General features: G+C 35.9%; 1 protein-coding gene across 2 annotated transcripts in view; it reads right to left on the bottom strand.

Moving 5' to 3' along the window:
• The window catches only part of LOC113514639 (leishmanolysin-like peptidase), a 75,156-nt gene extending 49,614 nt beyond the window's left edge, over positions 1 to 25,542 (bottom strand). For both annotated transcript variants that reach the window (XM_052892230.1, XM_052892229.1), the window contains exon 1: positions 25,289 to 25,542. In XM_052892230.1, coding sequence (XP_052748190.1) covers positions 25,289 to 25,432 — 144 coding nt within the window. In that variant the 5' untranslated portion in view covers positions 25,433 to 25,542. The remainder of the gene's footprint in view (positions 1 to 25,288) is intronic.
• Positions 25,543 to 26,343: the final 801 nt, after the last annotated feature.

The raw sequence follows: 26,343 nt of genomic DNA on the forward strand, positions 1-26,343 counted from the left end.
ATTATTTTGTTTAATTCCGCCACCATTAATATGTGTGCGACTGCCAATACTCGAAGAATGACCACCACTATTACTACCAGAAGTTCCACAACCTTCCATATTAGCCATCAATCTCCGACCGTCATTTCGTCCACGCACGTTTTGCGACACGCGTTTCATCTCTAAACGGGGCTTCTTCAGGCAAAATAATAGGAATACTACTCCATGTTCATCCATTAAAAAAAAACAATATTTTATGTTTTTATATCGTACATATTTTTTAATTACAAATTAGAATGGCAAACAAGCTGACGGCCCACCTGATGGAAAGTGGTAACTGGAAACTATCATGGTTGATTTCTGATGAAATCATCGTGATGGGCTAACTATACGTTTGTAATGCGTTCTATATGTAATATATTTTTACTTTTTACACTCAGATTGTGAAATAAAGGTGAACCTGCTGAGGTTTCCTTAGAAACTACAGTATGGGTTTCTTAAGAAAGGATATATTAAGATTTCTTCAGGGTCGGCAACATGCACGTGACACCTCTATTGCAGGCGTCCATAGGCTAAAGTAACTGTTTACCATCAGACGGGCTGTATGCTTTTTAGTCGCTTTTATGGTACAAAACAAACTTATCGACTATCTCCGTTCGTAAATAACGTACGCAGTTCAATTCTCGGTCGGGTCAATTTAGGAAACGAACTTATTTAAGTTGGTCGGATCTTTTTGGTACTAGGTACAAAGATGCATGTAAGGGTAGAGAACCTTACATGCATTTATATACATGTGACGTAAATTTACTGGGTACAGAGGAATAACACCCGAGTCCTCAGGAATAACAACGCATGGGGGGTACCATGGGCGAAACAGTATACTCTGTTATGTCCATGATACTGCTAATGTCTATAGGCGACGGTTACCACTTTCCATCAGGTGGGCCGTCAGCTTGTATGCCATTCTATATTGTACTAACAAAAAACCTTATTTCCAAAATGTGTCGAAAATAATTATGAAAAAACAAACGGCAACCACTTTCGAGTGCGGGTGTACGCTAAGTGGCAAGGGCGGACCGGTTCCGCTCCGTCGACCTTTCCCGCATCTGTACATTCAACTTGCGTTTGTCAGATTTTTCCGAGAAAATCTTATACTCTGTGCAATGTTACGTGACTTAACTTTTATTACTCTGTGACAAATTGATATGAGTGTGCAAATAAACAGTGTCTTCAAATGTGACAAATATTCGAATTTAAAATAGGTTAAATATATGTATATATATATATATGTATATTTTTTTACACATATATTAAACACTAGCAGCCCATACATAGACATTTTTAACATTTCCCTTTACTGCTCTGCTCCTATTGATCGTAGCGTGATGAAAAGTATACTATAATCTGCCCAGGAGCATGAAGACTAACTGTACCAGGTTTCGTTAAAATCCGTCGAGTAGTTTTTGTTTCTATAACGAACATACAGACAGACAGACAAAAATTGTACTGATTGCATTTTTGGCATCAGTATCGATCACTAATCACCGCCTGATAGTTATTTTGGAAATATATTTCATGTACAGAATTGACCTCTCTACAGATTTATTATAAGTATAGATTATTGATGTTGGTAATAGATGAAAAAATGTCAAACAAGTTAGCAACCTGCCAAGTGTGGCAACTACTAGCAAAACTCCCCAAATAGGGAGAGATCTGTGTGCAGCAGTGGACAGCTAAAGGCTTATATGATGATGACATGATGATGATGATGATATGACGATGTGATAACGATGATGATGTGATGACGATGATGATGATGATGATGAAAGTGTTCAATTCTACGGTATGGCTATGGTAACCGCTTAGCATCGGGTTCATTACTAATGGAGAGGTTAGTTCCCATTGCTGTCAATATAGGGTATATTGATCGGGTCGACCTCCACGCGGTTCCCCCTGGAAATCATCGCGAATAATTTATTGTTGAATTCGTCATGATGGACTAACTGACCTGCCTTTTCATCCACACCAATCATCTCTTACTGGTGCCCCGCCAGTGTATACTGATAGCGCGGACGGGGTTACCATTCCATTATCATCCATTAAAAAAAACCTTTGGGGGAGAAGGGATTATTAATAATGAGGATCAGTAGCCCCATTGCTAGCAATACTATCCTGTCAGGTCGACCTTCTCGTGGCCCCACCTGGAAACCATCGTGTTCTGTTCCAAGTTTTGTAAAGTTCTGTTAAAAGAACCGCTTACCACCAGGTGGGCCGTTTTTTTTTATACTACTTATAATGGCAATCAAGCTGACGGCCCACCTGATGGAAAGTGGTAACCGTCGCCTATAGACATGAGCAGTACCATGGACATAACAGTACACACACATACTGTTTCGCCCATGATACCGCCAACGCGTTGCCATTCCTGAGGCCTCAGGTGTTATTCCTCTGTTCCCAGTAAATTCACGCCATATCCCACCCTTCAAACCGAAACACAGCCATGCAAACACAACTGCTTCACGGTTGAAACACGAATGCGACAGAGGTACCCAAGCAATCGACTTTTGTACAAAGTCTCCCTCTGGTGAAATCCGTATGTTTGTTTAACACCGTAGGTAGTATAGTAATATATACCATAACTAGCTGGCTCGGTAAACGTTGTTTTACCATATACATTATTTGTGGAACTATACATGAAAATTTATCGTACTACAATTGTTATATTCGATTGTCATCTTGCAACCCAATTGCGGTATATAAAAATCGCGATTAAAAAACAGGAGTTGATTGTAAAAGTGTGAAAATCATATTAAAATAAAAATAATTTTTTTTTTTAAAAAAAAAAATTTTTTTTTTGGTGGGTCCCCCTTATTATTGAGCGGTATAAAAAATAGATGTTGGCCGATTCTCAGACCTACCTGATGTGAATGTGAATGTGACTGTGAAAGGGACTCCATTTTCCGCACTTAGCCTCTCATTTGGGCCATTGTGCGTATGAGTCGTGGCTAGTGCAGCCAACCTAGCTCCGTCCAGAAGCGCAGAAGCTTCCTGGGTTCTTCACAGGCCTCACGGAGCGACCTCACCGTTCCGAGGATTTCTAAACGTTGATGGGCCACAGCCTCACATTCCAGGATTACGTGAGCTGCCGTACGAGACCTACCTGATATGTACACAAAATTTCATGAAAATCGGTAAAGCCGTTTCGGAGGAGTTTGGTAACAAACACCGCGACACGAGAATTTTATATATTAGATATAAAATATATATACATATTTAAAACAAAACACATCTGTTCCGCATATATCGGATGACCCTTCTAAATATACAACATTTTTTTATATATATATATATACATTTTACATAATAAACACATACAAACATAATAGTTAAATATACGTACTAAAAAAAAAAAAAGTGTTGAAAGAAACTGTTTATAATTCAATGCTCATAAGAATTTCGGAGCAAAGCGTAAATAATACGTGCAAATTAGCAGACGACATGGATAAAGACGAGGTTCGTGCATTAGCGATTAGCGGCAAGCGAAATATCACTCCACAAGAGAAGCGATTTACTGTTCAGCTTTTTGCCGGTCACTGGTATTGTTATAGGTAAATTTGGATACTTTGAGCGTAAAGAATAAAATTAGATAAAAATTAAAATGCCGTATGATACAGCAGAAGGAGACTTTGTACAAAAGTCGATTGCTTGGGTACCTCTGTAGCATTCGTGTTTCTACCGTGAAGCAGTTGTGTTTGCATGGCTGTGTTTCGGTTTGAAGGGTGGTATATGGCGTGAATTTACTGGGTACAGAGGAATAACACCTGAATCCTCAGGTATGGCAACGCATGGGGGGTATCGTGGGCGAAACAGTATACTCTGTTATGTCCATGGTACTGCTCATGTATATAGGCGACGATTACCACTGTCCATCAGGTGGACCGTCAGTTTGTTTGCCGTTCTAAGTTGCATAAAAAAAAAAAACACTTCTTTCAATAGTCGCATAAGAAACCGCTAAAAGCATTCATAGAGACCGCAACCTAAACCCACAAACATTTCTCGCCTGAAGGTTGTAGAACAGACTCTTTTACCATTTAAGTGTAAATTGACCAGTACGCTTGGCGATTTTACATAATAATAAATCGTTACATTTACGTATACAATTTCGAATAAGGCGAAGCCTTGTTCTCCTATAGTAGAGTTGTGAAAAATACAAGGCGGGGGATATGGTCAGGAGGTCTACTACGAAACGTAATTCTCACATTACGAAAACTTATATGGCACGTTCGTTCGTTCTAACGATCAAAATTGTAAGTTCCTTAGATGGTAGACGAGAATAAAGAATAACTGATAATGTGAAACTTTGATCAGACCTAAATATAGCGTTATTAATATGGGACCAATACAGGAGTGACATTAGGGTCCGTGTAGTCCTGGCATAGAATGGAACAAAAGTTCAGCAGTAAGCAGTTGACGACTATTATGATAATGATGACAGTTATACCAGAGGGAGACTTTGTACAAAAGTCGATTGGTTGGGTACCTCTGTCCCATTCGTGTTTCAACCGAGAAGCAGTTGTGTTTGCATAACTGTATTTCGGTTTGAAGGGTGGGATATGGCGTGAATTTACTGGGTACAGAGAAATAACACCTGAGTCCTCAGGAATGGCAACGCATGGGGGGGGGGGGGTATCATGGGCGAAACAGTATACTCTGTTATGTCCATGGTACTGCTCATGTCTATAGGCGACGGTTACCACTTTCCATCAGGTGGGCCGTCAGCTTGTTTGCCATTCTAAGTTGTATAAAAAAAGTTAATGACTGCAAAAAAAAATCGTCAAAACCGCGTAACATTATAAAAAACATATATAAATAGAAACTTTGACCATTCTCTGACTATTAATAACAGCAATACAAATGTTACTTTTTAATGATAAAAATGAAATGGTAATCCTGCCGGCGCGATCGATACACGCTGGGGCATGATACCCATCATTGAAAGATGATAAGAGAAGATGGAGAGAATATCACCTCTAACTGGTACTCTGCCAGTGTATACCGATAGCGCAAGCGGTGTTACCATGCCATTTGTCACTTACCAAGAGAACCCTTTAAATCGAAACAGAGCCATGCAAATACAACTATTTCACGGTAGAAACACGAATGGAACAGAGGTACTAAAGCAAATGAGTTTTGTACAAAGTCTCCCTCTGGCAATAATACTGTTTTTACATTTCATTTTTTCCCATTTTCACCTATTAAAAAAAGCAATGGGGACTAACCTCCCCATTACTAACAATCCCTTCCCCTCTGGTACATAGTAAAGGGTATCTAGTTAGTAATAGGGGTGTTAAACTACATCAGTCCTTAAAGTCAAGTTGTTGTTAGGTTTATATTTAGACATTTTTTTATTTTATTTTTTTATATTACTTAGAATGGCAAACAAGCTGACGGCCCACCTGATGGAAAGTGGTAACCTTCGCCTATAGACAAGAGCAGTACCATGGACATAACAGAGTATACTGTTTCGCCCATGATACCCCCCATGCGTTGCCATTCCTGAGGACTCAGGTGTTATTCCTCTGTACCTAGTAAATTCACGCCATATATCACCCTTCAAACCGAAACACAGCCATGCAAACACAGTTGCTTCATGGTTGAAACACGATTGGGACAGGTACCCAAGTAATCGACTTTTATACAAAGTCTCCCTCTGGTGAAATTTATTTATACCTAAACTCTGCGACTTCGACAGTACTATCGGTTGCTATGTTGAAACCCTACTTCATAAAGTATAGAGGACACAAAGGGACAAAAGGGACACAGGAGATTGCGTCCCACAATCGCAGATCCTCCAAAGAAATAACACTCCATTTCACAAAGTCATTGAAAAATATGGAATCTTCTTGACGTAGCATTTTCGCTCCGATACGATCCGAGATTTTATTAATGCCCACGCTCTGCTGCGGATGGAATGCGGGACAAGAGTGAGCCGTACACTATAAATAGGTTTCGTGCATACATACATAGTTGTACACATTTCCATTGATTCGTGAAATTATAGTATGCACAGAACGCAGGTACTCCTTAATCTATGGCACAGAGTAAGTAATAATTACATATTTTAAGAGTCGGCACTGGTCTTATATTGAGGAATATAGAAAATAAATGTAGTAAGTATAACAGACAAAATATAATTATAAACAGAGAAAAATATACTCTTACAAGAATAAATCGCTTTCCACTAGTCAAATGTCAAAGAGAAGGATGATATGAAGGATAATAGGCGTGGATGGAAAGACAGCCCATCTTGATGAATACACCAGGAATTCAGCACGATGGCTTCCAGAGGGCCACGTGGAGGTCGACCTGATAGCGTATATTGTTAGCAATGGACCGGTAATCCACATTACTAACAATAAATATATTTCGGTTAGGATTTGCATGAGAAATAATAAGACGCCGCACGTCGCCGTCTCATTCTATCTCATGGACTCGCTAGCGAAGACTGTTCTATCGATAGTAGATTAGTTTGCCTCTTGGAGAGACGAACTGTTTCTAGCGCAATGTATATAGAGAAACTATCTAGATAAATATGATCTAGGTGTTTTATTTAAATAACAAACGGTACCCTAGAGTCGTAAGTTATAGCAAAGCCGCCACGCTTCAACGGCGTTCAGTTATTTTCATTTAACTGAACACGAACAAGAAAGTCGCTGAAACACGTTACATTTTGCAACAAAGATTTTTACACAGTAAACTAATCTATTATTCTGTACAAATATTAAGTTAAATCTTTTATTAATAATACAAGAAAATGTTTTATCGAAATTGTTTTTGTGTCAAATGTAGACACCTGGAGGGAAAAGGGATTGTTAGTAATGAACACTGAGAATCCCATTACTAGCAATATATCCAACCAGGTCGACCTCTTTGCGGTTCCCCCTGGAAGCTATCATGATCAATTCCTGATGAATACATCATGATGGGCTAACTGGCCTGTTTTCATCCTCATCGATCACCCTTCACTGGTGCCCCGCCAGCGTATCCCATTAGCACAGGCGGGGTTACCACTCCATTTTCATCCAATAAAAAAAATGTAGACACCTGTTTTAATTTAATTTTTCAAAGTGCTTTATCTATAGATTATAGAATGCTATTATTAAGTAGGTGATATGTAAGGCCGCGTCACTAAACAAAAATACATTTATATGAAATCTGTGTAAACAGTTCTTTGAATATGATAATTTTACACTATAATAAAATATAGCTAGGTCTTTTATGATACCTATCCATATTAATATTTTGTATGTTCGTTTGTTATACTGTGTTAATATTTCTAAGTGATTGCATATATTCAATCTTCCAGTTTCATCAGTTTAAGGGTGATGCCTACTCATAATTTTTTTTTTCTTTTTTTATACAACTTAGAATGGCAAACAAACTGACGGCCCACCTGATGGAAAGTGGAAACCGTCGCCTATAGACACGAGCAGTACCATGGACATAACAGAGTATACTGTTTCGCCCATGATACCCCCATGCGTTGCCATTCCTGAGGACTCGAGTGTTATTCCTCTGTACCCAGTAAATTAACGCCATATCTCACCCTTAAACCGAAACATAAACATGCAAAGACAACTGCTTCACGGTAGAAACACGAATGGGACAGAGGTACCCAAGCAATCGACTTTTGTACAAAGTCTCCCTTTGGTAATCTGGTAGTGTGTATTTGCTCAGTAATTCTGAAATATGTTTAAACATAGATGAAAGAAAAGTGTAATACTTTTATAATGTATTTTTAAGACACAAGATAGCAGATAACCGAACTCGTGCAGGCATACTGTCATTAAATAGTCATTTAAAACTTCATAATTATGTAAACAGGAATAATTAAGTATAAAAAAAAGGAAAAACACCCGCGATGATTAAAAAAACGTTGACAATTAAGTTTTCAAAAACATTACAAATTTTTCATAATAAATCAAAGCTATTTTTATAATATGAATTTATCTAAAACGCCAATATGGATAAATAAAACCTTGTTACGTCATAGTGCAAAGTTTTCAAATTTAATAAACTGGTCGCATAGATTACATATAAACGTATTTCTGTACAGAGTGCCACGGATTCGTTTTGAAGCTACTAACTTAATAATACTGTTTAAAACGATTTCCATAGAGTTAACCTTGAAATTGGTGTATTTCTGAAGTATGGGCGTTTCGCGCCATTGTTTTTACTTCATATTCTGTAGCAACACGACCTTCAACGTAATGAAATCACGCAAATAAAAAAACTAGCTCGATTTGTTTAGAGCAATGGACCAAGATCGAGGCATTCACCTCAGTTTTATTAACACATATTGATTGTCTATGGATTATTCTACTAACCTATATATGAGTATCGAGATGAAAATGGACAAGTTGCTATAAAAAAAAAAAAATAAGACAAAGACTATCTAGTTTTTGGCGGGAATTCACTAAAAAAAAATAAGCATTTTAACAACTGATTGACATTTCGAAATGCGCCTGAAGCTTTTTAAAAAGATTTATAAGTAAATATAATAAAAAATAAATTAATCAAGGAATAATAGATACAGAAACCTACTTGTAGCATAAAATTAGAACTCTAGAACGCTTCCATCTTACAATAGTGCTTGCATTCTCGGTGCTTCCGTATTGATTATCAAAATAAACTTTAACAAGGAAATTGATGGTAACATTTACCAGCAATCCTCCATTGCTTCTTGATGTTCGATCAAGAAATAATGGCGTAGCACTGTAAAGTTTTCGTTAAGTACCGACATTAAATTATATTTTAAGTTCCTTAATTCATTAGACAGTTTTAATACGTATTTCTTCCATTGATGATAAGAACAATTGGCGAATTTAATATTATATTCCAGAGGCCTTTAAGAAAAAGGCTCACTTGCACTCTCAAACATACTTTTGCCCATAGCTGAATACTCCGTTGCATGTTGGTGTGGGCACCAACCAATTTTGTAGTGGGCACGGCGCCTTTGGCCCTCCCATAAATATAGCTAAGGACTTGTTCAACGGCCAGCCCTGAACAATGTGGGCGATTTTATTTATGATACTTAAAATAACATAGATAATAGAACACCAGATGGACTGCAACTGCCGGCTATAAACATGAACAGGATCGTGGACATCACAGAATGCATTGTGACACCAATACTGAGATATAATTTTATATACATTCTTTATTGAACTTGTAAACTACATTGCTAATGCATATATAAATATCGTGAGCAAGGATGGACTTATCTCTGACAGAGATCTCTTCCAATCAACCCAATACAGTTTTTATTTTAATGGGTGAAGATGGAATGGTATCCTCGTATGCGCTAATAGTATATACTCGCGGGGCATTAGTGAAGGGTGCAGGTGAGGATGAAAGCAGGTCAGTTCGCCCATAGTGACCAATTGAACAAGAATTAACCACTATAGTTTCCAGGGAGAACCACGTGGAGGTCGATCTGGTAGGGTGTATATAGGGTGCTAGCAATGGGGCTGTTAAATCTCATTACTAACAATCCCTTTCCCCGACCCAATACAGTCGGAAAGCACATGTACACATCTACTGTGTCCTTTTACTGGCATATTCTCCACCCAAAAAAAAAAACTGCACAGAGTAGAATCACGAGGACAGAGGTACTCATGACCAGAAAATGATTAAATTAGATGAACGATTAGTCCGTTTATAATCTTTTAATCTAGTACGAATAATAAAAAACGATACGGCACGAATTGTGCAATAGTAACGTAACCAGTAATAGCGTTATCTCATCCGATACACACGGCATCGTTTCACTTCCGCGTGCGCCAATGAACCGATTCTCGATAGATACTTCACTCGACTGAATATCACCAATACGATTTTTTTTACAACACAGGGGGCAAACGAGCATGCGGCTCACCTGATGGTAAGTGACTACGGCCGCCCATGATCACCCACAACACTAACGGCATTGCAGGTGTGCTGCCGGCCTTTTAAAAAGGAATATGTTTTTTTCTTGAAGGTTATGTTGTATCGGTTCGGAAATACTGCTGCTGGAAGTTGATTCCAAAGAGTGGTTGTGCGTGGAAGAAAGTGCCTTGAAGAAGATACTTTGATCATTTACGTATCCAAGTTTCTCTGAAAATTCCCAGTTTCAATGTTAGAACGGTCCCTTTTAAAGGATACAGACTTCGATCAGTTATTAAAATGTATGTTATATATGTTTTTTTTTATACGACTTAGAACGGCAAACAAGCTGACGGCCCACCTGATGGAGAGTGGTAACCGTCGCCTATAGACATGAGCAGTACCATGAACATAACAGAGTATACTGTTTCCCCCAATAAACCCCCTATACGTTGCCATTCATGAGCACTCAGGTGTTATTCCACTGTACCCAGTAAATTCACGCCATATCCCACCCTTCAAACCGAAACACAGCCATGCAAACACAACTCCTTCACGGTTGAAACACGAATAGGACAGAGGTGTCCAAGCAATCGACTTTTGTACAAAGTCTCCCTCTGGTAAATGTTAGTACTGGTAAATGTATGTTGTATATTTATGTATGTATATAATTGTGCTTACACAGATATTTATTATTTTTACATTATTTTTACAGATCTATTATTTAACGCGCCACCTACTGATTTATACTTTAATTCTTTCTACCCAAAGGTTGTCTGGAAGAGATTGCTTAGCAATAAAACCGCCTTTTGTACTACACTATACTTATCGAAAATTGTTCAACAAATCCTGTTATGTTAATGCAATAAAGTGTTAAATAAATAAATAAAAAAAAAATAAAAAACTGCCAGCAAACGAATGCAGTCGAACTTTTAATCTGTACGTAGGCAACTACACACAGTGTCGAGTCAGTGAAAGTTCGGAATCAATGCCAATTTCTATCGACTAACGCCAGTGTCAAGAAAAAACCTCTTATCTAATAATATAAATACAACAGTTGTACCGAGTTGTTGTAAAAACTCTGATTGTAGAAAATTGTTGAATAACATCTTGTAGGAAACCCGTCGATTATCTTTTTAGGGTTCCGTGTCTCTAGGAGGAAAAATTAAACCCTTATAGCATCAATTTATTATCTGTGTATCAAGAGCCTTTTCCTCCGGAAGTATAATAAGCTCCCTGCCGAGGTTTTCCCAAGAAACTACAGCATGGGGTTCTTCAAAAGGGGGGTAAAGAGGTTTCTTCAGGGTCGGCAACGCGCGCGTAATACCTCTGGTATTGCAGGTGTTCATAGGCTTACCAACACCACCACTACCCACTTACCATCAGGTGGGCCGTATGCTTATTTGCCACCTCAGTGGTATAAAAAAAATAAGATAGAATTAATATCAAATACATTTGGTGGTCCTGGCATAGAATAGGCCACTCCTTCTTTCCCCATGGGTGTCGTAAGAAGCGACTAAGGGAGGACGACGGGTAGCGTCCCTCTTAAAACATCTTTAAAGCCTAACTGCGGTTGCCAATCCGCCTGCCAAGCGTGGCAACTACTGGCAAAACCCCCCAAGGGGGAGATTTATGTTCAGCAGTGGACAGTTAAAGGATGGTATGATGATGATGATGACTTAAGTCAAACGCTAAAAGCTATGAAAAATCAAACGGCCGTTTATAGCTTATGGTTTAACATTTGCAAGAGAATCAAAAGCTATAGCAGGGTTTTGTAAAGTGGTGTTCATAGACTCCTTAGACTTCCATATAACATAGAGAGACTTAGAGAGACATATAGAGACTCCGAGGTCCGGTGAATGTGTATCAGGGGTCCACAATAGGTCAGTTAATTGTAAAAATATTTATTAGAAAATTGTGTAGCAAACTCGGCGAGACGCGTCGTCGTCGTCAGACGACGAATTCAATAGAATCTATTGGAAATACCAATAAAAGATTCTTTTAATAATTTTTTTTTTCTTTATCTAAATTTGAGGACCAAATTAAAATGTTTTTTGACAGAGGTTCGTGGTAAACTGTGACAGCATTGATTGGTCGTGGACTGCAAAAAGTTTAAGAAATCCTGACCTTCTATCTTCCCGTTGACTTAGAATAGTCTAATTTGACAAGAAGCAATTTCGTACAACACAGATAAAAGGGAAAATCCGAAAAACGTAAATTTCACAAACAAAAAATAAAATGCAATATTTATTTTCAATTATAATATGTGCGGAACCCTCGGTGCGCGGGTCCGACTCGCACTTGACCGGTCTTTTTTATGTAATTTGAAATAGCAAATACGCTGACGACCCACCTGATGGAAAGTTGTAACCGTCTATAGACTTCATAAGCGCCGTTGAATACACTGTAACGCCCACGGGTACCCATGCGTTACCATTATTGAGTACCTACCTAAGAACAAGGAATTACATAGAAGGAATGATAAAATAAAAACTGTAAATCATATGGTTGTCTCCTTTCTTCTTACACAAATATAATTAGTAAAAAGAGGACGAAAGATATACAATTATTTAATAATTATTACCAGAGGGAGACTTTGTACAAAAGTCGATTGCTTGAGTACCTCTGTCCCATTCGTGTTTCTACCGTGAAGCAGTTGTGTTTGCATGGCTGTGTTTCGGTTTGAAGGGTGGGATATGGCGTGAATTTACTGGGTACAGAGGAATAACACCTGAGTCCTCAGGAATGGCAACGCATGGGGGGTATCATGGGCGAAACAGTATACTCTGTTAAGTCCATGGTACTGCTCATGTCTATAGGCGACGGTTACCACTTTCCATCAGGTGGGCCGTCAGCTTGTTTGCCATTCTAAGTTGTATAAAAAAAACTCCTGGATCAATTTTGATAAAACTTCTACGGGACCAATCTGCAAGTATACCCATTCAGATCATCATTACAGCCATTATACGTCCACTACTGGACATAAGCCTCTCCCATAGACTGCCATAAAGAACGGTCCCGAGCCACCCGCATCCACTGACTCCCTGCAACGCACTTCAGGTCGTCACTCCATCTAGTGGAAGGTCGTCCGAGATGGATAGATAAACACTTTGAGCCATTTATGACACACGTAAATTAACAAATGAGTTTATACAATCAAATTAGTTACTTACTATATTATTAAAACATTTTTTAAATATAAAACAAAAGATAAATCACGAAAATATATTTTCGCCATGTGTGTCGCAGTGACCCAAATAGGCTACAGCCTACACTGTGTTTACTTTTTTTATTCATTCGGATAAAAAAAGATAAGATTTTACAAATCAGTTTGTACGTTTTTGACGTAGTTATTAGATTGATTGGAAGAGATCTCTTTTAGAGATAAGTTCGCCTTTGCTAACATTGTTGTTACTGTATGCTTTAGTGCAATAAAGAATATATATATATATATATATATATATATATATATATATATATATATATATATATATATATATAATGATTTATAATTTATGTAAATATTTATTTAAATTCCTGTCTTGCACTACTGCTGCCCACTCACTACTTCCTATGCTACTACGTTAGGTTGACTGGAAGAGATCTCTTTTAGAGATAAGTTCGCCTTTGCTAACATTGTTGTTAACTTATTGTTGTTACTGTATGTTTTAGTGTAATATATATTAAAAAAAATACAATCCAATCGAGAACCTCCTTTTTTGAAGTCGGTTGACAGAGGGAAAATTTGTACGCAGAACAAGCTATCCACCGTTCTTACGGGCCTAAGCACTATTCTATTTACCCATTCAAGTCGTAAATACGTGAATACTCAATGCTCGTAAAACCTAGTAAACAATCTTTCACAACTTTCCACCATTCATACACCATGTAATTATGTACCTATAAACACATGTACAGAATTTATAGTAAGCTTTAAATTAGACAGAGTTACTGATGGGTAAGGTATAGAAATAGGGGGTTAAGGGATTGTTAGTAATGAGGTCTAATAGCCCCATTACTAGCGACATATCCTCTCAAGTCGACCTCCACGCGGTTCCCCCTGGAAACCATCATGGTTAATTCTTGTCAAATTCATCATGGTGGGCCAACTGAGCTGCATTCATTCTCACCTATCATCTTCCACTGGTGCCCCGTCGGTGTATACCGATAGCGCGGGCGGGGTTACCATTCCATTATCAATGGGATTCTCAGTCTCCATTAGTAACAATCCCTTTCCCCCCAATATCTACATATTGCCATGACGTTGACGGCCATGACACAGTTATTTCAACTAATGTAGCTGTCATCATACACTATCCTACTTTTGTGATTAGTAACAAAGTTTTTATGGTTCCCATAAGTAATTGTCATTATAAGTAAATGGCAACGCATGGGGGGTATCATGGGAGAACCAGTATACTCTGTTATGTCCATGGTACTGCTCATGTCTATAGGCGACGGTTACCACTTTCCATCAGGTGGGCCGTCAGCTTGTTTGCCATTCTAAGTTGTATAAAAAAAATGTTATTATTATTATATATAGCAATATCTATATATTTTAGTGGCAATATATATATACTGGTGCAATAACGAATATGTTAAAAGTCTGTTATCCAAAAAATAATATTGCCTAACAGACTTTTAACATATTCGAAAATGGATATCCGACCGATATGGGCGATATCGACATTTTTTTTTATACAACTTAGAATGGCAAACAAGCTGACGGCCCACCTGATGGAAAATGGTAACCGTCGCCTACCTAAGTCTTGCCATTCTAAGTTGCATAAAAAGTTGTGTGCAACCTTCATGGTATAAAAATAAAAAAAAAAAAAAAACATCTAGCAGGCCTGAGCCGGCCCTGCTGATATATCTACGTGCTGTTCCTTTAAATGGTGCGAGGAAATGACATATGAGGATGCAATTTCCACGTGATGTACTCGTGCACGCAATATTCTCGTGACTTTGCAATGTAGATAGAGTACATTGCAAAGTTTAATATTATAAAACGTAATAAACATTCTTAACAGATTATTCTTTTCACTTTTCACTCTTTACCGACTTTTACCCGCGCCTGTATCACGTGACCGGATTAAAAAGTACCTACCCTATGTTCTTCTCCATCCGTCTTATCATATAGTACATATATTTTTTATTAATTTTTATTAATTTTATGCATTCTGATTTTGTTTTTGGTTTTTCTTTTTTTTAATCTTTTGTACATGTATATTTTTTTATCTTTTTTCACTTTGCTTTTGTATCTTTTGCTGTTTGTGTGCTGTAAGTAAAAAAGGCGCTGGTTGGAGAGGAGGGCAGCGACAATAATAAAATAATATTAAGAGAGAGGCTTACCAATATATTTTCTTAGACGTACACAATATAACAATATATATCAATCAGGAAGAAAAACAAAATAAATATCAAAAAGACATATTCATAATATAAAAATATAATTCTAAAAAGGTAAATTATGTAAAAAGAGGTCTATCGCCAACAGTAAGTGATGCAAATAAATTATCTATCTATCTATCTATATATATACCAAATTCCATAGTGATTGAATGAGCCACGAAGGCGCTATAACCCTTAAAAGTCAGATTTTTTAAATCAAATTAAAAAATATATAAGTGTACCCTTTACTGTGTTTACTAATGGGAAAAAATAGTAAAAAAAAATCACAACGATATTTTTATATATTTATTTTGAAAAAAACATTTGGTAACATGTAAACAGCCAAATATTAAAATAAAATCGATTGTAGGCGCCCGATGCGATTTATAAGCCCGGTATCAAATTTGGAACTTCAAGTATTTAAGGGATAAGGTAACAAACTCAATTTCACATTTATAACATTAGTGAAGAATTATGTAGTAATAATATGTAGTAATAAAATATTATATGTTTAAAAAAAACAAGAAAACTTCCAAAGAAGCCAACGGTTTCTTTGTTAATTTCGTAACTTTTTTTCGACGACAAAATAAAATCAATATTGATACACAATCATGATCACACTGTCTTTTGTCTTATTTAAAAATTAATTCACACGTTATTTTTTTTTTATTGTGTTTATGGTTCGAATCTAAGAACAGAAACTAATCTGCGAATAATGCATATTCGTTTGTGTATTCTGCGTAACTTCAATTCAAATGTACAGAAAAAAAAAGAACACCATTTCCTGATTTCCCGCCAAAACGCTTGTCAAACAACGAGTTTTTTTTTTTAATCTGACATTAGATCAGAAACAAAAGGCACCGATTATGTCGTCAATGTGCCATATAGTTGTGAACATTCAAGACGACAATAGGCAATGAAAGTAAAAATTACACAATTCGATACAATAAGAGAGTGCGTGCGAAATGTTCATCGGGCGATTCTCATTAAGTTTGTTTGGCTTGTGGGAATACTGTTCCGATTTTTATTATGAGATCTTAAATAGGTATTAATGTTCGTATTACGTCACAATGGCAAAGGTACAGAATCATACAAACTTAATCTTCTACAATAAATAACTATAGAGTCGTCTCATCTTGAACATCTAAAAAAAAATGATATTTTTAGTCTACTTAAAAAAAGAAAAGGTAATTATTATATTTTGAATTATAAATTTAATTATATTTTGTTAATGATTAATTTATTTATATAGTTTATTTCAATATCGATTCCATATTAATTTTATAACCCATCGATGGAATATGTTACGAGAAACCAAATACATATTATGCTAATTTTGATAAAGCATTAATAAAAAGAGAAAAAAAAATGGCTGTATAATCTCGGTACAGAATGGTCCAACTCGTTCTTTTCCGTGGGTGTCGTATGAAGTGACTGAGGGAACTTAATGGACAAGGGATTAAAGGCAGAAGCGTCCCTTTTAAAACATCACCAAAAGCCCAACTGCGGTTGTCAACCCACTTGCCAAAAGTGGCAACTACTAGCAAAACTCCCACTCATGGATGAGGCCTATGTTCAGCAGTGGACATTTAACTGGGCTGGCATGATGATGATGATGATGATGATGATTTATAAAGAGACACTATATAAAGATAACAATTTAAGGACAACCTTGGTAATCTAAGAGACCTCTCATTTACATAGTCGCATTTCATCTTGTAAATAAATGAACGTTAATTGTAAATGAGGCGAGCCAATTAAACGACAATTCAAGCAAGGCCACGCGGTTACGTCAACGGATCGTTTTATTTCTTTGAAACGAATCCTAGACTCAGGAAATGTACGCATTTTACAATATTCATAAATTACACAACTCTCGTACTGGCACACTGAAAATGTAATCACGGAGGCGAGACCAAATACAATTACGCTAGTGTGCGTGGAATGTAAATATATGCATGTGACAGTTCTAAATTTGAATTTGAAAGAAATTGAAATTTTAAAAAAGAACTAGAAATACTATATATTTATTCATTTATTTTATTACGTCTCATCGGCATCCAGATTCACTTATATATCAAACGCCATAAAATTCTATATCAATTCTTGTAAGTACCTTTAATAATTCTTCAATGATTTAGAAATATTCTTCTTATTAAGAGTTTCCTCTTTTAATAGCAACTGATTCATACATTCTCTTCCAGCCAGCTCTATTCCAGTCCATATCTTTGACCTCCCTCTACGACATAACACAGTTTTCTTTATCCGGCCCCATAGTTCTTTCTCAGTCTTCCCCTTCGTCTAAAATTTTGCATTTAAATATTTTTCTCACTACTTTGTATTATATCCACACATTGCACTCGTAAGCCTAACTAATGATGTCCAATTAAACAAAATCATACTTTAATTTGCAAAAAAAAAAAAAAAAAAAAAAAAAAGAATGTATTTTGTTCAAAACATCCGCCAAACCACTACAGTCCATTGACGTAAATGAAAATGGTCCTATCTATCTATCAATACCGCTCTAACATATTACTGTAGGGGGAAAAGGGATTGTTAGCAATGGAATTTGACAGCCCCCTTGCTAACAATATGCCGGATCAGGTCGACCTCCACGTGGTTCCCCCTGGAAACCATCGTGAACAATTCTTGTCGAATTCGTCACGATGGGCTAACTGACCTGTTTCATCCTCACCTATCATCCTTCACTGGCGCCCCGCCGGTGTATACCGATAGCGCGGGTGGGGTTACCATTCCATTATCATCCATTAAAAAAAAAAATTACTATATTTTTCTAATATTCCCAATGTTTATAATTTTCATTTCAGCTTTCACTTATTACTCAATTTTCGCTATTATACACTGGCTAATTCCCGCGGCGTTGTCCGCTTCTAACTATGCAGTTCCCGTATATCATTCCCATTGGAACCCTTCATGAATCTAGTCTTATATTGTATTATATACTTAAATGATAATCACGTACCTAATACCTTCATAAAGTTTCAGCCAATACAACTGATCGGTTATTTTATAGCATTTTATATGTGACTCTTTAGATTGATGTAACTTTTTTATTTATGAATCGATTGAAATAAAACAAACTCTAAATGTTACGTGATATAAACCGCAACGCATTAGTAAAAACTGCGTTGAAATCGGTAAAGCCGTTTTTGAGATTAGCGTGCACAAACGTACAGACAGAAAAAAAATTAATAATCATTGTTTTGGGTTCTATTACTTGCATAAAGCCCCCTTATAATAGTTTTTCTTATATACCTTCCGTGTATAGACAGCGACCAGTTACGATTTTATTGTACAGATGTATTGATTGATTATAATATACATACAAATACATACATATCTGTCATGCCTGTCTCCCATTATGGTAGGCAAAAATAATGGAACGCCAAATGCTTTTCAAACAAACCTCTTTCGCTTCCTCCACATTCATCAATCTTTTCATACACGCTCGCCGGTTACGGGTACTTTTAATTTGGCCCTTCTTCAGCACGTCGGCTATTTAGTCGAGATATGTCAGTCTAGGACGGCTCCTATCGACATCACCATTCATTCTTGCTCGATAAATTTCTTTCGTAATTCTTCTTTCATCCATCCTCTACGCATTACAATAGATATATTTATTATTACAATAAATAGCAACCCGCCCTGGATTCGCACGGGTGCAATGTTGATACTAAATAGCGCCGCCAGCCCCCGGCCGATACCGCCGCAACCGCTATGTCCCTGCATTTTAAATCTATAATATTTTCTACAATATTCATTTAAATTACATACTGTAAAGGGCCATATTAATCTATATTAAATGCGCAATGTATTTAAGCTACTTGACTGAATAAGTATTAATGCTGCATTGCTTAAAATTGTTTCGTAAATAAACCATTATTTCTCGTAAAAAGTAAAGGATAAAAAACTGTTATTGTGGATTATTTCTAAGAGATAGACATACCATTGCGGACATTTTTCTAGACCTTCTTAAGGTATATACCTCATACATATACAATCGTGGACTTTTTTGTAGACCTTTTTAAGGTGTACGATACTGTAGTACATTATTTAGATCTATCTCGTAAGGTTCAGCCAGCGTTTGCAATGTACTAAGCGCAAAAAAATATGTTTATTTACGACATCACATTAGAAACCTCTAAATTTATCAGTGTTTCTCTACTATATTACGCATGTCTTATACATATAAACCTTCCTCTTGAATCACTCTATTTATTTAAAAAAAAAGACGCATCAAAATCCGTTGCGTAGTTTTAAAGATCTAAGCATACATAGGGACAGACAGACGGGAAGCGACTTTGTTTTATACTATGTTGTGATACATATATAAAATTGAATAGAGTACAAATAATATGAAGGAATGTCAGAAGCCTTTTTTTACCTTAGAATGGCAAACAAGCTGACGGCCCACCTGATGGAAAGTGGTAACCATCGCCTATAGACACGAGCAGTACCATGCACATAACAGAGTATACTGTTTCGCTCATAATATCCTTCGTGCGTTGTCATTCCTGAGGACGCGGGTGTCATTCCTCTGTACCTTGTAAATTCACTGCTGCCGTGAGCAGTAGCATGGACGTAACAGAGTATACTGTGTCGCCTATGATACACCTTATGCGTTGCCATATATATTGGACTGAAGTTAAATGCCTCTATACCCTGTATTTCATAGCCATATGCCCACCCTTCAAACCGAAACACAGCCATGCAAACACAAATACTTCACGGTAGAAACACGAATCGAACAAAGATACTTTTGTACAGTCCCTGTGGTAATGGAAATCTCATTATATTTCCATCAAAAGAACTGTATATCTCAAAATTACTTTCCTTGTTTGTTACAAGATATATTTGTTCGGAAATAGAATGAATGATAACAACACATGTGACTTGGTCGAATAAAAAACAATATATATAGGTAATATAATAATATAACATGTGTTCAAATAAATAATAGGGTTTTGTGGCGAGGTTGCCATTCCATTATCATCCATTAAAAAAAAAAACACAAAAACGAGACAAGACATTTTATTGATTTTTTTTTTTTACACTAGTTTGCGTGTTTTGTAAATTTGTACACGTGACAGATCTGACTTTGTATGAAATTTAAATTGGAAAAATAGCGAAATTTATTAAATAATACAATTTTAATTTCGAATTGGTGACGTTCAGAACTTTATTTTGATTAAATCAGATATTTTTTCTACCAACTCTAATTGTTCTAGAATATATATACATATTTACAGTGTAATTACATGGAAAAACATGCAACTTTTTTATTTATTTCCCTTTTTAATATCATATTCAGATAGAGCACACTTGGCGTGAATTTACTGGGTACAGAGGAATAACACCTGAGTCCTCAGGAATGGCAACGCATGGGGGGTATCATGGGCGAAACAGTATACTCTGTTATGTCTATGACACTGTAATGTATATAGGCGACAGTTACCACTTTCCATCAGGTGGGCCGTCAGCTTGTTTGCCATTCTAAGTTGTATAAAAAAAAATCTAAATAAAAACATTCACTTACACTAATTCCACTTCAAAACGTAGTCAAAAAGTTATTTTTTTCATTTTCCCGCCAAATCAGCTTCGAGCATATGTTCTGTAAATAATTGTCCTATAGTCTATCTCGCTCTAACATACAGGTTATTATATTTTCTCTATAATACTTTATAATGTAAGTTATATTATGGTCCCCTCCTGCCACTACAACTGTTCACACACACAATTAGTAATATAATAGTAGAGATAGTACTGCTTTCCCATAGGTAATTATCGAATTACGCAAGTACCATGGGGCGTAGTTTCTATTATTGATTACGTCATGTTAGGGTTTTCCATTTATGGATTTTGCACGCGACTTTATACGAATTTTGTGAATTCCAAAACCGGAATGTATAGATCGATAAAAATGTAATAAAAAAAAAATACACAATCTATGATTTTTCCACAGTAAATACTGTCACGTTTCTATAGATCTTAATAAAAAGGTATGTAACCAAGTTTTGTTAAATATTATGACAGATACATTTCCAAAATTAAATATAATGACTATTAATAATGAGCAGTCTTTAATTTAATATAAGATTTGGGTAATTTGAACTTTCTATACCACAGACCAAAGATTATTTTTAAATGACTTCAAAGAGGAGTTTCTCGATTTATTTGTTTTTTTTTTTTTATGTTTGTTACCTCATAACTCCGTCAGTCAAAAACCGATTTGGAAAATTATTTTTTATTTGAAAGGATATAATTACATATCCATCATATCAAACCTTTAACTGTCCACTGCTGAACATAAGCCTTTGGGGATTTTTCCAGTAGTTGCCACGCTTGGCAGGCGAATTGGCAACCGCAGTTAGGCTTGGAAGGCGATTGCTTGGGTACCTCTGTCCCATTCGTGTTTCAACCGTGAAGCAGTTGTGTTTGCATGGCTGTGTTTCGGTTTGAAGGGTGGGATATGGCGTCAATTTACAGAGTACAGAGGAATAACACCTGAGTCCACAGGAATGGCAACGCATGGGTGGTATCATGGGCGAAACTGTAAACTCCGTTCTACTGTATACTGCTCATGTCTATAGGCAACGGTTACCACTTTCCATCAGGTGGGCCGTCAGCTTGTTTGCCATTCTAAGTCGTATAATAAAAAAAAAAGGCTTTGGAGATGTTTTAAGAGGGACGCTGCTGCCCATTCCTCGCCCTCCTTTAGTCGCCTCTTACAATACCCACGAGAACGGAAGGGGTGGCCTATTCTATGCTGGGACCACACAGCACATAATAATAAAATATTGTAATAATTTAACTGTAATATTAATTGTACGACAAAGTGTAATGGCTGCGATGACGTATATAAAAAAAAAAAAAAAAAAACACTATAACAATTAAAATAGCGATTCAGAATCCTTTATTTGGTAACAAACAACATGGTTATAATAGATTTTTCATTCCAATTGTGAGTTAAAGGTATTCGAGCAACTGCCTTATTGAGGAGTAGGTATGCAAACAAACAGTCGCGACTACAATGTAGTGATGTACGTAATGTATGATAATGGTATGGTAACCCCGCCTGTGCGGGGGGGAAAGGGATTGTTAGTAATGGAGATTGAGAATCTCCCATTGCTAGCTTAGCGGTTCTCCCTGGAAACTATCATGGTTAATTCCTGATGAATTCATCATGATGGGCCTGGTCTGACCTGTTTTCATTCTCACCTATCACCCTTCACTGGTGCTCCGCCAGCGTATCCCGTTAGCGCAGGCGGGGTTACCATTCTATTTTTACCGATCAAAAAAAATATATATATAGGAAGAGTCGCAAGACTTTTACTTAACTTTTAGGCTTTTTCGCGACACAAAAATGGTTAATAAACAATTATCTACTAGAAGCTCAATACTCAGGTAGACGAGTACTCGATACAGAATTCAGATACACGATATTCGAATAGTTTTGAGTACTTCCTTATTCGAATACTAATCGGAGTTTCATACGCACAACGGCCCAAATGAGAGGCTGTGTGGAAAAAGTCGGGTGTTTATCGTAAGTTTTTACGTTTCTATTTGATGGTTATATCGTCATAGTCGTAGAATACTGACGGATCTATATATGTAATATTTTGTCAGATCCGTCAGTATTCTACGACTATGACGATATTTGTCCATAATTACTAAAAGAAAAGTCGTCACATAACTAAATATTACCTTAATTTAAAATATGTTTCACAAATCGATTGTAAAATTATTCATTTTTTTTTTTATTTACACCAAAATACAAAAAAAATCCGATTCGCCACATCACTACAGTACATCAACTCAGTAAATGAAGCACGACCATAAAACTGCATAAATTAAAAGTCACATACCTACCAATTGCATCACGTATGCATATACAAAGCGGTCAGAATTGCGTATAAGTTAGATATTTAGGTTTTATACATTAATTATGTCAGTTTCATTGTGTACGTAAGTTTACACTGTTATCTTGGCCTTATTTTCCCATGATTAAAAAAAAAATATGTCACGCTTACAAAACCGTATTCAACTTACATTAATCTATATTTCGAATCTATAATTTAAAAACTATTTAAAGTTTTGGGCAGAGGATTATTAGTAACAGATTATTGACAATATAGTTGTCAGATTGACCTTCACGTAATCCTGCTAGAGACCATTGTGTTTAATTCCTAGTGTACTCATAACGGTTGCTCAACTGACCAATAAAAAAATGGCGGGAAACATAAGCTCGACACTGGCAAAAAATAGTTAATATTGACGTGTTGTCATTAATAAAAAGAAAAACATTAAAGCTGTTTGTAATCTTCAAGTGTTGCATTTAAAATTCGAAAACGATAAAAAAGATGACCCATTCAACCTGTTTTGAAGTCTTGAAGACATATTAAATAATACTAGTCCTAATTAGAGCTTGTAAGTAAATGTGAGTATAATGTACATTTAATACACAGCTTTTTTTGTAATATATTCATATTATACATAGACAAGTAGATTTTGTTTCCCAAAATATATACCGATTTTATTTGTGGCAAAACGAGTTATATTATTAAAAAAAAACTACAAAACCAATTTTGATAAAATTTTAATCAGATTACTGTGTGTCTAATTCATTGCTATAAAATATGTTGAAGCATAAAACAATAATATATGAATTAAAGTAAAGTTTCTATGGGACCAATTAGTCTGGGAGTCAGTAGATGGACAGATGGCTCAGGGTCATTCTTTACGGCAGTCTATGAGGAAGGCCTATGCTCAGCAGTGGACAGATAATGGCTGAGATGATGATGATAATGGAACCAATATATCCTTCAAATATTTTTTTTTTCAGATTTTATAACTAACGGAGTTATGAGGTAACAAGCATAAAAAAATATACTTAACTAAATTGAGAACTGGTTAAAAAAGATAAAAAAAAGGAATGATGGGTTATCATTCCTTTTTTTTATCTTTCAATCACTTGTGCTATCACATTAGTGGTACACCAGTGAAAGATGACAGAAGAATGGAGTCCGATTAGTTGATCCATTGTGACTTATGTATAAGTAATACCAGGATTTTTTTTTTTTATTAAATATAATGTTTTCCTTGGAGATTCGCAAGGAGATAGACTTAACAGAGTAGATTGCTTTAAATAAATAAATAGATTGCTAGCAAGAGGCTAGACTCATTGCTATCAAATCCCCACCAAGGACTGAAAAAAAAATAAAAAAAAAAATGTTGCCCAATAAGCCATATTGACAACATAAATTGCATCACTACATCCACTATATAATTTAAATAAGGGAGGTCTATTATATGATATTAAAGGGGGAAGGGGAGGCAAGAGGTGAAAGAATCTTGTAAAAAAAGTCAATTAAAAATACACAACTTTTTATTCAGTTGTTATTTCACTGAAACAAGTAAATAAAGCATAATACCTATACTCCTACTACATTTAACGTTTAAAAAAAAAATTATTTTACGTTACATATAAAAAAACAGGAAAGGGGTATGGGGATCTCACCAAGTGGAAAAGGGAGACCAGATTGACAAGAAACCTCGGGTAATTAATTTATTATTTATTTATTTTTCACCACTTCATTACCTATCTTAGAAATACTAATTACTGTTATTCCTGTAAGAACTTCAGTCTATTGCATTAAAATCTGATAACATTGGACCGGTTGCATTTAACAAGCTTTCTTTTGCTGGTTTCTTTATCTGATTATAGGTAATAAAAAAAATATGGACATACGTTTACCGTATTACAGAACATAACAGAAACATAAATAATTTACCAAGTAAATTTTAGTTAAATAAACTCGACACCTAATGATATATAACACAAATTAGTCGTTCATTTGTATTTTTTTTTTTATTCGATTGGAAACATAACCTCAAAGTCGTGAGTAAAGTTTTTATTTTTTAAATTCTAATAAAAAGAAGGGAGCTTGAAAAAGAGGTCGGTATCGAAACTTACTTGGTCCTCCCTTGGGTGTTCATGGGTACAATGAACATGTTCGTGTTCGGTTACCACTATATTGCAAAAAACATGAACAACCACTAATAATAACACAAACAAACTGAACACGGGCACATTACTTGTAAACTTTATTTTCGACATCGTGCGTAAGAATTATGAGATATTTCACTCAATACATAAACAAACATTTGTTTACATTTTAAATATAGAATTGTGAAAAAATGACGTGTAAACAGTAATCGTTTCGCGACGAAACTAATGTAATGTAATGAATTATTACTTGAAGTTGTTGAATGAACGTATCTGATCTGAAGTTAGTTTAATATTTTGTTTCTTTCTTACATACGCGTTCTACGGTCCGAATGAGGGAGAGAAAATAGTCTGGTGTCAAGTGTCAACAAGAACGTGAAGTGGTTACCAATAAAAAGTAAGTAAACGTTGCATTGCGTATCGTTAACTTGATTTTCTATTGACTAATTAAAATTTCGCTCATTTCTAACTCATTCATACTTTCGTCCGTCTTAAATGTCATTGACATTTTACATTCCCTTATCTACGCGCTATGTGCAAAAATTTGCCTTGAGAAATTTGCTCTATATCTCTGTAGAATAAGATTTTTTTTTTAATGAAATGGCATCAACATATAAATAATTTTCCAAGAGAGAGTCTTGATCCCTTAAAATAACCACATTAGGGGGGAAAGGGATTGTTAGTAATGGAGACTGAGAATCCCGTTGCTAGCAATATACTCAACCAGGTCTACCTCCTTATTATTATCGTTTTGTTATTATTATTATTCGTATTGTTATCGTAACATTTTCACCCATAAAAAAAAATAGCTCAATTAGATAGATAGATAGATAGATATATCGTTTATTTGTTGAGAAGATTGTTTTTTTTATGAAGATGGTATGGTAACCCTGCCTGCGCAATTGGTATACGCTGACAGGGTACCAGTGAAGGGTGACAGGTGAAGATGAAGGCGGGTCAGTTGGCCCATAGTGATCAATTGAACAAGAATTAACCACTATGGTTTGCAGGGGGAACCGCGT

This window comes from Galleria mellonella, unplaced genomic scaffold, assembly GCF_026898425.1.
Source record: "Galleria mellonella isolate WM207_F2 unplaced genomic scaffold, CSIRO_AGI_GalMel_v1 utg150, whole genome shotgun sequence".
In the NCBI taxonomy this organism is placed as follows: Eukaryota; Metazoa; Arthropoda; class Insecta; order Lepidoptera; family Pyralidae; genus Galleria; species Galleria mellonella.